Genomic DNA, 15,247 nt, shown 5'->3' on the forward strand with positions numbered 1-15,247 from the left:
TAAACATATTTTCGAAACAAGAAACAGAAATGACGACATAGAGAATCAGATAGACAGACAGGTAAACAGACAAATGGGATGGGGAGATCTCTATGTAAATAGAGGGATTGCCAGTCACAAGCGATCTGCAAACACAGGCAAGAGCAGACAGTGCAAGCAGCGATACATAGACAGAACCGGACAGACGGGTAGATTGATGCCGTGAATGAATATTTGATTGAATCCAACTCGGTGACCGGCCTGAGCGAAGGGACCAGAAGGGAGGGGAAAAGGGTTGGAGGGAGGGAGGACGAAAGGAAAAAGAGGAAAAGGAACAGAAGGAATAAAGAAGGGAAGAGGAAGAAAAGTGAGGAGAGGGAAAGAAACAGAAAAAATTAGAGATGAAAAGGAAGAAAAAAGAAGACAAGTAAAGGAATAGGAAAAATAGAGAAAGGAGGAAGAAGAAAAAAATGAAGGAAAGGGAAGAAATGATAAGGAACAAGAATTAAAGAGATGAAGAGAAATAGAAAAGAGAAAAAAAGAAGTGTAGGGAAAGGGAGGAATAAAAGGGAAAATGAAGAAAGGAACAGAAAAAAATCGAAGGAGTAGTAAGAAAATGGAAGTGAAGGTAAGGAGCACAAAATGTAAAGAAAGGAAGAGAAAGGAAAGGGAGGAAGAAAAGGAAAGTGAAAGAGGGGGAAGGAGAGAAAAATTATAGAAAGGGAAGCGAAGGGACGAAGGAAATGGAGGAGAATGAAGTGGACAAAACGCAAAGACAAATAATAGAAAGGAAAGGAAACTGTTGGACAGGAAAGAAAAGGATTGTAGAAGAAAGAAAAGGAAAGAGAAGGAAAAAATCTAAAGGAAGGGAAAGGAAGAGGAAGAAAAAAGACAAGGGAATGTAGGAAGAGGGAAGGGAAGAAGAGGGGTAGGAAGGCGAGTGCGCCTTGTTGACGAAAGGGAAACGTGGTAAACATTTCATTCTGACGTGTCCGTTGCGCTACAGGAGGATTCCCAGCTACAGGGAAAGAACCACAATACAGGGTGGCTCAAATGTCACTGAGGGGTTTCAATTTTTCAATAACTTCTTTATTGTTAGAAATATATACTGTATATGGAATTTGAATACACCATAGAAAAACTGCCTCAGTAATTGTATTGACTCTTTTGAGGTATGAGCAGCTACTCCTTCTTGGGTCAATTAATGACTTTTGGCCCAACCTGTACATATTGACGGCACCAACCGGTACCATGCGACAAGTTGATGACCACGTCGAAAAAGAAGATACTGACGAGATATTCAGTTATATCTATGTTCTATATACAACATAGTGCACACTGGTTACAAACATATATAATAGATAAACACACACACTATTTGACAAATATGTTACCGATAAAAGAAAACACAGGGAGAAATTCTGGAACACGTTTTCTACCTACAATACAATGTTCACTGCCTACAACCATATACAAGAGATAAAACAAACATTTAGCCAGACAGATGGATAAAATAAAGAACAAGTAAATGCATAGTTGATAAAAAGCCTGTGAAATATAGACTCCATTAAGAACTAAAAAAAATATATTACAATGGTGATTATATTTTACCATCACAAAACAGGACCAAAAGCCGATGGGCACTACAAACCACAGTAAATATTATATGTGCTTAAATGCGGTGAAAAAGGTGTAATATTGTCACATTTAAGCGCATTCCCTTCTATATTTTCCAACTTCTTTGTCATTCTTTTGTGCGGCACTTTGTCAAATACCTTCTCAAAATATAAATATATACAATCTAAAGACTCACTGAAACAGACACTCTCTAGATGCAGCATACTGTAGAGACCAAAACATGGAAGAACCTTGCAATGTATCGCACAGTCTGACGAAGAACCATCAGCGAAGGCACTAAAACCCTTGAAGATGGTCCCGGAAGGCGTTCCAGAGACGTCAAGCTCGACATCGTTGACGTCAGCAACAGAACTTGGGACCTGAAGTTGTACAAAACAACTTCCCATGCGACATCTGCGATCGGATCTGCTTGTCCGGAATTGGCCTCCACAACCACCGCAGAACTCATCAACAAAAACCACCCATCACCATATCATCAGTAGTGAACGAGTAATCGTCTACCACGGTGAACTTCCAAGAGATACATAATCCACCCATTCCTCTCTCTCAACTAACACGTCTACTAATTTCGATTAAATTTTAGTAGGTTGGATACACTAAAATTTCTTTTTCTAAATCTAAATCAATTTTCAGCCAAGATTTTTTTTCCAAGCATCTCATTTATCTAACTTTTACTATTCCCTCACCTACACACACACATTTGGTTATCATTCTGGTCAAAGATGCCAGTCTATAAGTTAGCATTACCTTCTTGTTTCCTCATCTGAATATTGACATCCCATTCGCCGGTGTTCAGTGCAATAGCACTTTTCCTTCTTCCTGTGAATATCTTTCCGAAGTACATACTTTACCCAGTAAAGGTGCTCTACACTCTTTAAGTATCCAATTTGAGAACCTATCCACCTCTGATGTCTCTCACCTCCAGTTTCTTGAGTAACTTAAACATCTCACTTTCACAGATATGTTTGTCTTTACCAGGTTATATCTTCCTTGCCTGTATGTCTCCTCTCTTTCCTGTGTCTTCCTTACTTCCTGCGTATTTTAGCTGATGCAAATACTACGAAGCATGTTGACAACCTGACCAAGATAGGTTTACCACATGATGAATATTCAGAAAAATATAATTTTCCACAAAGTAGTGGGCGTTGGGCAGTGTTCGTTCAACACAGAAAACTATAGAAATATAGCCAAAAGTCTCCAAAGGTCTTCACTGGAATCAGAGTTTATGTTAATTTATGAAAGTTTATATTACTTTATATTAGTCTATATTATTTTATGTTAATTTATATTAGTTTTTGATGGTTTACGTTAGTTTATGTTAATTCATGTTAGCTTATGTTTATATTAGTTTATGTAATTTCGTATCAATTTATGTTAGTTTATATTTGTTTATGTAAGTTTACTTTATTTTATGTTAGTTCATATTGGTTTGTTAGTCATATTAGTTTATGTAAGTTTATGTTAGTTTATGTTAGTTTATATTAGTTTGTTAGTTTATGTTAGTTTGCTATTTTAACTTAGTTTATGTTACTTTAGGAGAATCTATGTTAGTATTAAATTTAGTTTAGGCTAGTTTAGGTTAGGCTAGGTTAGGCTGTGTTCTTGAATACAACGGTGAGGCAACTCAAATAACTTATTTCGGTGGGTGGATCTTAATCGACCGAAGGCTGGGCTTAGACTAGCAGAATACATTATTTGACCAATCATAAATCCCAAACGAATGACGTCATGAAATGCATCCTTGTTTATTGGTCAAGGCAATATTGGTAATCAATAACGACAATATTTCAACTCTTTTCACTGGAGATGGGAGACTTCAGAATTGGGGAGGAGCAGAGGGGGGAGAAAGGGGAAAGGGGAGTTCTGAATAAGAAACTAAATCTCTAAGAGCGTAAGTGCTGGTCGTAAGGTCCACCAGATTCTAACTTTGTATAGGGTGCGACACAATGTCATCAGGAACAGAATCTAACCCTTTTACGAGTATTACGATCCTTTTTGTCAACTAATTCCGAAGTTTATGACAACTCGTTTCATCCTTCTCCTCTCCACCTTCTCTCACCTCCCCGGTTTTGGACTACGTCATATCCGGAAGAGAAATCGTCATAAGAACGAGGGATGGGTCGGTCACTTTCGGCTACAAAAACCAAATAATATGTCAATACTCTGTCCGAACTCTTCTTGTGATGATATGATGGGAGTGACCTTCTAGCTCCGGCTCTATCATGCATTGAACAGCTCTCGGCTCCAATTACTTATATGTCACAACGATCACTGTAATCAAAAGTCCTTTTTACTTGGGGGATGAAAAAGAAAATCTGATATTTTATTCCCGTGGGCTATCCTGCGTTAAGATTCGAAACTGGTTTGTTCATACACACAAAGATCCACACACACACACACACGCACGCACCTGCTTACACAGTTTCACTCATATGTGCACAAACACAAATTTATTAAAATATATGCGCACACACGCACACACACACACACACACACACACACACACACACACACACACACACACACACACACACACACACACACACACACACACACACACACACACACACACACACACACACACACACACACACACACACACACACACACACACGACTCAGTGGCGCGGTTGATAGAGTACTGGACTGTCAGCTCGGAGGTGCGTCAGCACCTGGTTCAAATCCTGCCCAGGGGCCGAAATTATTTTGGTATCGCTGCGCTTCGGGTCGTTACTCCGACTCTCGTGGGCGGGGAGTTGGGTGTGTGTGTGGGCAAGGTCATAGCATTACCCATAGATCAGTAATACGAGCTCTGATCTCTCTTCCGTGGGGGAAATAGCTGTCGATCACGAGTCCAACACGTGATCTAAAGACCAAGGTGAAAGACCAAGGTGAATACACACACACACACACACACACACACACACACACACACACACACACACACACACACACACACACACACACACACACACACACACACACACACACACACACACACACACACACACACACACACACACACACACACACACACACACACACACACAAGTACGGTGGTGCTTGCAGTACCCAGTTCGAATCCTGCCCAGGGCCGAAATTATTTCGGTATCGCTGTGCTTCGGGTCGTTACTCTGACTTTCGTGGGCGTGGAGTTAGGGGTATGTGTGTGTGAAAAGTCATAGCATTACCCATAGATCGGTCATACGAGCTCTGAGCTCTCTTCGAGGAGGGAAATAGCTGTCGATCACGAGTCCAACACGTGATCCAAAGACCAAGGTGAATACACACACACACACACACACACACACACACACACACACACACACACACACACACACACACACACACACACACACACACACACACACACACACACACACACACACACACACACACACACACACACACACACACACACACACACACACACACACACACATGCACGCACGCATGCACACACGCACACACACACACACACACACACACACACACACACACACACACACACACACACACACACACTCACACACACACACACACTCTCTCTCTCTCGGTGGCGTAGTTGGTGGAGCGCTGAACTACCACCATAGTGGCCCGCAGTTCTTGGTTCAAATCCTGCCCAGGGCCGAAATTATTTCGGTACCGCTGCGCTTCGGGTCGTTACTCTGACTCTCGTGGGCGGGGAGTTGGGTGTGTGTGTGTGTGCAAGGTCATAGCATTACCCATAGATCGGACCTACGAGCTCTGAGCTCTCTTCCAGGAGGGAAATAGCTGTCGATCACGAGTCCAACACATGATCCAAAGACCAAGTGAATACACACACACACACACACACACACACACACACACACACACACACACACACACACACACACACACACACACACATACACACACACACACACACACACACACACACACACACACACACACACACACACACACACACACACACACACACACACACACACACACACACACACACACACACACACACACACACACACACACACACACACACACTCCATCTCTCTGGCACCAACATACACATCCTTTCTTTCTCTCTCCCTCCCTCTCTCTCCCTTCTCTCTCTCTCTCTCTCTCTCTCTCTCTCTCTCTCTCTCTCTCTCTCTCTCTCTCTCTCTCTCTCTCTCTCTCTCTCTCTCTCTCTCTCTCTCTCTCTCTCTCTCTCTCTCTCTCTCTCTCTCTCTCTCTATCTCTCTCTCTTTCTCTGTGTGTGTGTGTATGTGTGTGTGTGTGTGTGTGTGTGTGTGTGTGTGTGTGTGTGTGTGTGTGTGTGTGTGTGTGTGTGTGTGCGTGTGTGTGTTTATGTGTGTGTGTGTGCGCGGGTGTGAGTGTGTGTGTGTGTGTGTGTGTGTGTGTGTGTGTGTGTGTGTGTGTGTGTGTGTGTGTGTGTGTGTGTGTGTAAGAGGCTGGTAGAAAAGCTGGTAGAAAGAGGGGTAGAAAACGGGTGTTACATTTATATGGGTTAGGTGCTTGTAAACAAAATAACCAGCAGACGAATGACTGCATTAGTTCGCTCTCCGCTTTGTGTTTATAAACAATGGCCGGGGGCCCGAATGAATTGCTGACTTGTAGTATTTTTGACCTAAATGAGATTTGAGATTGTTTAAGTAAACAATATTGCCATATAGACTTGTAATAACGAATCTGATTGTTGAAAGGGTGGATTAGGAGAAAATTTAATTGGTTCATGATTGTAAGATCACGTCCTTTGAGGAAGATTTTGAATATAAAGTTAAAGATCATTGGGCAAAAGAAATCATTACGTCACTGTAAACCTCATGTAGGGCCTTGCCTATGTGTTCCTTGAGTGTACGTCAAAGAAGCACACTGTATAATTAACAGAAAAAGGAAAATTAAAAAATCTACAGTTCTATTCACCTGGAAAGAAGGTTATAACGAACAGTCTAAATTTTGACAAAGTGGAATGATTGGAGGAAACAGGGCCTACCGACTAAAATATGTGAAACAAAGATGGTAATAACAAAGTGAAAATAAGGGGAAAAAGTAAAGAAAGTGAAGAAAGTGTGGAGAAACACACACACAAGCAAGGTGGGCAAAAATTGGGGGCATGTAGTGACGAAACTTAGCGCACGCTAATAAAGAAGACTACACCTAACGAATTTAGTGCAAGATACGTGCTTACGTGAAGAGACTGGTGTAACATAGAATTCATCGGAAAACTGCAAGTAATAATACGAGACTACATAATGCACGCAATTCCCCACGGTGCTACGAGGATGACTTCGAGGACGTGCTAGAGAACGAAAAGGATGACTAGGGGGACGAGCTATTGAACGAAGAGGACGACTACAAGGACGAGATTGATGCGTTACTGAGGTGCACGTCGTACGTGTGAGGGACGACTACAAGGGAAGCAGTCTATTCAAATCGACATTATCAACTGAAGGTATGGCCACGAAAGTTCTCTGTCATGAGATTTTTACCTCATTTGCTAATATCCCAAAGTTTTCGGGGGAAGAAAATACCACTGGGGTAAATAGGTTCCTTAAGTTAATTGATACACTAATAGTGACAAAAACTTATTAAATAGAATAAAAAAGAATTATATACTAAAAGAAAATGTAGATCCTGAGAAGGGTAGGGCTAGGCTTATAATAAATTTCCAGCAAATGGAAAATATAAACAAATATGAAGATTATAAGAAAATCATTTACGAAACACTTTAAGTCAACATTTCATTAGGATTCTATCGGGTCTTTGGTTAGAATGATAAGGAAAACAAAAATCAAATTAAAAAACACAGAATATTTAGCAAAACTAGACAGATGGTCTAAGGACATGATTTCTATGTTGAAGGATTCAGATTGGACAGAAAGTAGACCTAGTGACAAGTTAAAAGTTTCTCAGGTTACTATTGGTATACAACAGTGATGAAATAACTGTAGAAAAGATAAATAGGGATATTGAAGAAACAATGGACTTAGGAGAGATACAGTAGATTATCTTTTACAAGATCACCAAGAAATTAAGCAATTAGTACACATGTCATGACAATAAGAATGCAACAAGAGAAAGTAACTAGGAATTCTAGGAGTGACTATAGAAACAGAGGACCTGAACATAGAGTTAAAAGCACTTCAAGGAATGCTAGAATTGAATGCCATAGTTGTAATAACTGGGGGAATTAAACACGAGAGTGTTATTATGAGACTATTTGTAGGGACTACAAATATGAGGGTCATGATGAGTATCAATGTAAGAAAGCCACCTTTCTTTCTGTATTACAATAAAGTAGGACATAGAACACAGGATTGTAGAGCAATGTCAAATTTTCGTATTCACCCAGAAACAAGAGGAAAATCTCCATACATAAGATAAAACAACACTACAAATCTAACCCTAGAGCAACAGAGAGAAATTATAGTGTAATGGACAGTGTTGTAAAAAAAAATAAATAAATAAAAAAAAATAAAAGAGACAATTTCAAATTTACTATAACAACTGGAAGGAATTATGTAGGACCCATCATGGAGGGTAGAGTATTCAATCGACCTATTCAAACATATATCGATACGAGATCAGTAGTAAATGTTACAACTAGTAAAGTTTTAAACCAATTGAAACCGGGAGTTAAGATCTTGGAACCAACCCATTACACATTGCAAGGAGTAAGAGGAAGTCAGTTGAAAACATTAGGTAAGACCGACTTAGATGTTATTTTGTAAGCAAAAAAAAATAAATAATAATAATAATAATAATAATAGTAAAAAAAAAAAAAAAAAAAAAAAAGCACTTACACATTCCAGTGACAGTTGTAGAAGAATCTGATTCTCGTGAGATTTATTGATAAGATATAAAACTATGAGAAAAGAGGGCATTATCATATGTCCGGCTGAGCTAGAGATCTTGGTGAAATCACAGTTATTGCCCAATTTTTAATTAACCAGACTTAGAGCCACTATCTGTGATAAGAAAGCCTATTGAAATATATGGGGAATACAACAATGCTAGATTGGATGGTAGCAGGGCAGAGCGGTCTATTCAAGAACAGATAAAAAAAAAACACCTATAGTAAACACAACACAGGTGTTCAATAAATCCCAGAAATTAATCAGAATTCACCAACTTTAAATGAAGCTTTGTTAATTGTGGAAGGTGGCATAACAAAGTCGATATCATTGTACTCTAGAGCAATAAACAGAGTAGAGTGCAGTTGAAAGGAGTCATTGTAGACTCCAAAATTTCAACATTCCCAGAATAAATTAAGATAAAAGGTTTGAAATTGGACTTGTAGATTTAAAAGACACACAAGAACAAAGTAAATATCAGTGATTAGTACTTTGAAATAAGATATAGTCTTAAGAAAAGGTACACAAATAGGATGTTTTCAAGTCTGTTCAAGACCCATTAAGATATTAAATGAGCGTCCTGAAGAGGTGGAGTCACCAGCTTCATCAATCTGTTCAATTTAGGAAGAAACGGAATTGAGAGAGATTTGTCGACTAGAGCCTACTTGTTGCCCTGAGTTGGAAATAAGTTTAATTGCATTGCTTGTGAAGCACAATAAAGCAATTGTTTTTCATGGGGACGCCTTGGGCAAAACAAATGTTTTAAAACATCAGATCAAATTAAAATTAGGAACTCAGCCTATTTATACACCTGACTACAAATTACCACATTCCAAGCTAGCCATTGTAGATAAATTGATCACTGAAATGTTTCGCAGAATGTCATAGAATCCAGTGAAAGTGAATGAAATTTCCCATTGATTCTGGTGCCAAAATCAGATGGTACCATGCGTCCTGTTGTTGACTATAGGGAATTGAATAAACAAATAACACCTGATAGACTACCATTACCGGTAATAGAAGATATTCTTCGTATTTTGGGAACCAAAAATAGGTATTCTAGCTCTATAAATATCAAATCTGCCTTCTGGTAAATCGAGTTGCACAAAGATTTACGGGGTTATACAGCATTTTCTACAACAACGGGGCACTATGCGTTCAAACAAATGCCATTTGGGTTATGTAACAGTCCATTAACTTATATGATATTCTTAAGACTAGTTGAAGCAGGGTTGAAAGTGAAACATAAAAAATGTAAGTTTTTGCAGGACAGTGTAATTTATTTGGGACATAATATAGATAGTCATGGAGTTAGTACAGTTAATTCAAAGGTAGAAACAGTGAAGAACTATCCAGTTCCGAACAATTTAGAAAAGTTAAAAGTATCTTGGAATTAACAGGGTATTATAGTAGGTTTAAGGGTTATGCAGACATACTAATCCATTATATTCTTTGTTAAAGAAATATTCAAAGTTCATTTTGGAGCCTGCACAACTACAAGCTTTTGACAAGTTGAAAGATAAACTTACTAGTTCTCCAGTTCTCATATTTCCTAATTATGATAAAGATTTAATTCCTTGTACTAATGCTTCAGACGTAGAGTTAGGAGGCATAGTGATACAAGAGGGAGATGGAAAATTTAAACCGATTGTATTCACATCGAGACTTTGTAATAATGCATAGAGAAACTACTTCATTACAGAAAGAGAAACATTAATAGTGATATATTCACTAGAGAGTTTTAGAGATATAATACTGGGATATCCAATCAGAGTGGAGACTGATCATACACCTATTCAGAACTCATTAAAACATAATAATCTTAGGGGCAGATTAGTTAGGCGGTTTACTACACTTCAGTGTTACGAGGTTAAGTTTAAATATATTCCAGGTAGGAAGAACGTTGCAGCAGATGCACTATCTAGGAATATTAGCCAACCAACGACATGATCTCACATTTAGAAACTAGGGAAGTGTCAGTTAGACATGTAGATGATTTAGAAAGGACTATGATAGAACTTGATAATGATGACAATTGTGACACTGAGGATTGTAAAACAACAACTCTTTTTGAGGGAGAAGCAAAACAATGTATACATTGAGTTCTGAAGAGTATCAGGAGTATGTTTATAATAGTATGTATAACCTTAAAATTACTACTACTAAATTTTACAGATGAAGACTGGATTTATAATATTGATATGTATGGTTGCCTGGGATTGGAATCCTGTGCGACATGGAGTCTTGGTATAGCATCAAGGAAACCTGATAATAGTAGATCATATCCTTAGTATAGTTATAGATTACCAAAATATCTCTCCATGAGAGCGAATTTAGAAATAATTAAGGAAAGCAGTTCAAATAAAAATGCTGTTCAAAAGAAACTTGGAAATAAAATAAGTGAGAGAGTAAAATTGATCTCATAAATGCAGATTTCAAACATAATTGCGGGTAAAAGAAAATTTTGATGGTTGTAGCTTTAGGAGCTCTTGCTGGTTTAGGAATATCCAATTTCACCTTCTATGTTGATTTAAAGTATTCTGTGAATAGATTGAATGAGAAAGCAGCAAAAATTGGTAATTTACAAACAAGTGTAAAAATCATTGAGGATCTGACGTCTGAAATTACAGAGAATTTAGAGAAACTCAGTACCAACCAGGCTGAACAAGAGAACTCCCTACTTATATTCTTACTACTTGATGTTATGCACTGAAAATAACTGAGATGCAATCTCAGATGGAATTCTTTGGCCAAGATTTAGTTTTAGCAAATTCTGGTCAAGCCACATCTTCCCTTCTCCCAATACCCCAACTTATAAGGATAATTAACTCAGCTAAGATGGATTGGAATTTTCAACCTTTCTTTGATGAAGTAAATGTAGCATTCTATTACCCTTTGCTAACTGCATGCTTAAATGTTTCTTCAGTATAACAGAAGTTCCTTTCTCTTCTGACTTTAGATTTAACCTGTACAAATTGATACCCTTCCCAATGAAGGTAAATAATTCACTTTTTGAAGTTAACATACCTATGGTAGATCCACTAAATTACATCCTTTCACTTGATAACTTAAAGATGAATACAATCTCTAATGACAAGCTTACAAATTGTAAGTTCACTAACAGGAATATTTACGTAATTCTGTCATTACACAGGATTACAAAGGAGGAGCATGCCGACAGGAGACGTTTTGGTCCATAACTAGGTCGGATGCAATATATATATATATATATATATATATATATATATATATATTATATATATATATATATATATATATATGTATATATATATATATATACATATATATATATATATATATATATATATATATAGTGACATCATGACAGGTGTATGAATGGAAAGACACGATTAAGAACAAGAGACTTTATTCCTGACCGGTTTCGCCTTTGAGGCTTCTTCAGAGGTAATATTTACAGAGAATGAATGCATGGGTATTTGTAGGGCAGTTGCTGTGGTTTATGAGGGACGCGGGGCGGGATTCCGTGTGTTGCTAGGCTTGGTGGTCATGTGGGGTCAGGTGTGAGGCGGTTGGAAGTATTTGTTTGTTTGTTATGTGTGGACAATTGTCTCATGGCGTATTTGGCGGCATATTTTGCAATCTTGATATCTCCTGTTCTGTTGTTGATGCAATCGTTGGTGTTGATGTATATTGCTTCTAGAGTCTTTCTTTGTGGTTTGTTTAGATTTTCATGTAAAATGTTTGCTTGGTTCTATTGAGGTAAATGTTGTTTATCATCTATGTGGTTGACCCAGACGTTTGTTGTGCGGTGGTGACGGATATCAGCCTTGTGTTCATGTATGCGTTTGTTTAATCCCCTGTACGTTTCACCATAATAGGCAAGGTTGCAACCCGAGCAGGCAATTTTGTACATGATACTGTCTGGTTGAGTGGGATTTTGTCTGTTATTTGTCAAGTCGCTTATTTGTCGTCCTTTGTCTGATATTACTGTGACGCCTATGAGTTTTAATTTCTTGGTTAGGAGGTGAGTTAGGTCCGATGATTGTGCTATGAGGAGGATATTTTCATTTTTAGTTCATGGTTCTGAGATGCTTCTTTGTTTCATTTCATTAGCTTTGTGTAGGGCTCGGGCGATGATTCCTGTTGGGAAGTGGGGTGTTTTGAATGTAGCGGTGATGTAGTCTATTTCGTATTGAAGGAATTCTGGGCTGCATATTCTTAGTGCTCTCAGGAAGAATCCTATTAGTATACCACTTTTAGTTCTGTCGCTGTGGGCACTGAAGTAGTGTATATAGTCGTTTTTGTTTGTGGGTTTTCTGTAAACTTTGACTTTTGCTGTATTATTGTTCTTAATGATTAAAGTGTCGAGGTATGGGAGAGAGTCCTGGTTTTCTTGTTCGACTGTTAATTGTATTTTCTGGTGTGATTTGTTTAAATTGTGTAGATGGATGTCAGTGTCTGTGTCTTTTGGTATGATAAGGTAGTCATCTACATACCTGAACCAGGTGGTGTCATCAGGGAGGAATTGTTTATAGTTGCTTTGCTCTAGAATTTCCATTGCTAAGCAGGCGGCTATAGCACTGAGGGGCGATCCCATTGGTAGGCCGTCGTGTTGTCGGTAAGTTTTGCCATTAAATGTGCAGAAAGCGCATTTAAGGCATTTTTCTACTAGTTGTTTTTAGTCTCTTTTGTTGATTGGGAGGGTAGTCTCATCGATGTTATCTATGACTCTTTGTATGGCTGAAATTGTGTCTGGTAGCGATGTGTGGGTGTATAAGGCGATGACGTCTAGACTCATAAGTTTCTTGTTTGTAAAGTCTGTGGTTTGGAGTTTTGTATGAGATCAGTGGAGTTTCTAATGTGTGTGTCGCTGATAGTTCCAAGAGATGATGTAAGGGGTTTGGCTAGTATCTTAGCTAATTTGTGGGGGGCACTGCCTATTCCGTTGGTGATTGGTCTCATGGGGATCCCAGCTTTGTGAGTTTTGGGAATGCCACGTATCGTTGGTGTTTTGGGATCCTCTTCTAGGAGATGGAGTAAGTGTTTTCCTTTGTTGGTGCGTTTGAGGATTTTCCTAACATCGGTGTTGAATCTACGAGACTCTTCTTTGGTTTGCTGTTCTGATTGTGGGGTGTAGGTGCTTGTGTCCGTGAGGAGGTCTTCCATTTTCTTGATGTAGTCTGTTTTGTCCATTATGACGATTCCTCCTCCTTTGTCTGTTGTGGTGATAAGGATGTTTTCATTTCTTCGAAGTTCGTTTAACGCCATAATGAATTTTCTAGGAATCGCTGGGTGTCGGTCTTTAGCGGCGATTGTGCAGCAAAGTAAGATGCCTTGAATGAAGCCAATGTCGATGTCGTTAGTTCTCCATTTGTAGTTCTTCTCCAGATATTGTGAAAGCTGAACTATATTGCACTGTCTCTGCAGGAAGTTTGTTCCATTCATTAACTACACGGTTGGCGAAGTTGTTTCTATCTACTTCCAAATTAAATCTATTTCCTGACACTTTGAGACCATTATTTCTTGTCGGATTCTCATTCAATGTTAAAATTATGTCTCTTTTGATACTGTCAATTCCCTTTAGAATCTTAAAGACCTGTATCAAGTCACCTCTGGGCCTATTATTATTGTTTTTTTTATAATTATTATTATTATTATTATTATTATTATTATTATATATATATTTTTTTTAGGAAAAACAGATTCATATTACTTTGTTGATCTTTGTTATAGAAATATCAAAATGTTTTGTTTTTTATAATTTGTGTAATTTGATTAAGATGTTTTAAGGGTCAGTAGGTATTTGGTATTATAGATATTTGTACATGTTGAAGCGAGTGCATGTTTTTTTTTTGTAGCATATTTTAGGTTACCAATAAGTCGATGAAAACATCCGCTGAAGGAGATTTCTTTTCTAACCTTGTTTTCGCCAGTTTATTTAGAAATAGTTTGAATTATTGAGTTAGCTCCCTGTATAAAACATGATCTCAAATATTAATTTCCATAATACTGTAGTATGCCGCAGCCCTGTAAGAGGGTAGTAGAAAGGGGTTGGTCAGGATGACCAAGTGGTAGCTGCCGAGCCTTGTAAGAGGCTGGTAGAAAAGCTGGTAGGAAGAGGGGTAGAAGACGGGAGTTACATTTTTATGGGTTAGGTGTTTATAAATAAAATAACCAGCAGGCTATTGAGTTGCATAAGTTTTCTCTTCGCTTTGTGTTTATAAACAAATGAATTGCTGACTTGTAGGATCTTTAACCTAAAGAAGGTATACAGAGTTTCAAGATTGCTTAAGTAAACAAAATTGCCATATAGACTTGTAACAACAAATCTGATTGGCAAAATAGTGTACGAATAGAAAATTTAATCGGCTCACGATTGTGAGATCACGCCCTCTGGGGAGGATCTTGAATATAAAGTTAAAGTTCATTGGACAAAAGAAATCACTATGTCACTGTAAAGCTCATGTAAGAACTTGCTTAGGTGATCTCGGGGAATTCCTTGAGTGTACCACAGACAAGAACGCTGTATAAGAATTAACGGAAGAAAGAAAAGGAAAAAATCTACAGTTTTATTCACCTGGACAGAAGATTATAACTAACAGTCTAAAACTTGACAAAATGGAATGATTGGAGGCAACAGGGCCTACCGACTAAAATATGTGAAACAAAGGAGGTAATAACAAAGTGAAAATAAGGGGAAAAAGTAAAGAAAGTGAAGAAAGTGAAGAAAGGGCAAAAGTGGATGACAGCGGAGAAAGGTAGGTGAAAATCTCTATCTCTCTCTCTCTCTCTCTCTCTCTCTCTCTCTCT

At 38.2% G+C, this 15,247-nt stretch overlaps 1 protein-coding gene across 1 annotated transcript; it reads right to left on the reverse strand.

The window, feature by feature from the left end:
- Nucleotides 1-13,231: 13,231 nt before the first annotated feature.
- Nucleotides 13,232-13,705, reverse strand: LOC143035177 (uncharacterized). Its single transcript, XM_076201847.1, has one exon. The coding sequence runs from the start codon at nt 13,703-13,705 to the stop codon at nt 13,232-13,234; it is 474 nt and encodes a 157-aa protein (XP_076057962.1).
- Nucleotides 13,706-15,247: the final 1,542 nt, after the last annotated feature.

This window comes from Oratosquilla oratoria, chromosome 2, assembly GCF_046742065.1.
Source record: "Oratosquilla oratoria isolate Oo_2021 chromosome 2, ASM4674206v1, whole genome shotgun sequence".
NCBI classification, from domain to species: Eukaryota; Metazoa; Arthropoda; class Malacostraca; order Stomatopoda; family Squillidae; genus Oratosquilla; species Oratosquilla oratoria.

Excerpts from the sequence above, each read along its gene's own strand:
- LOC143035177 (XM_076201847.1), bottom strand. The coding sequence starts at position 13,705 with ATGGCGTTAAACGAACTTCGAAGAAATGAAAACATCCTTATCACCACA.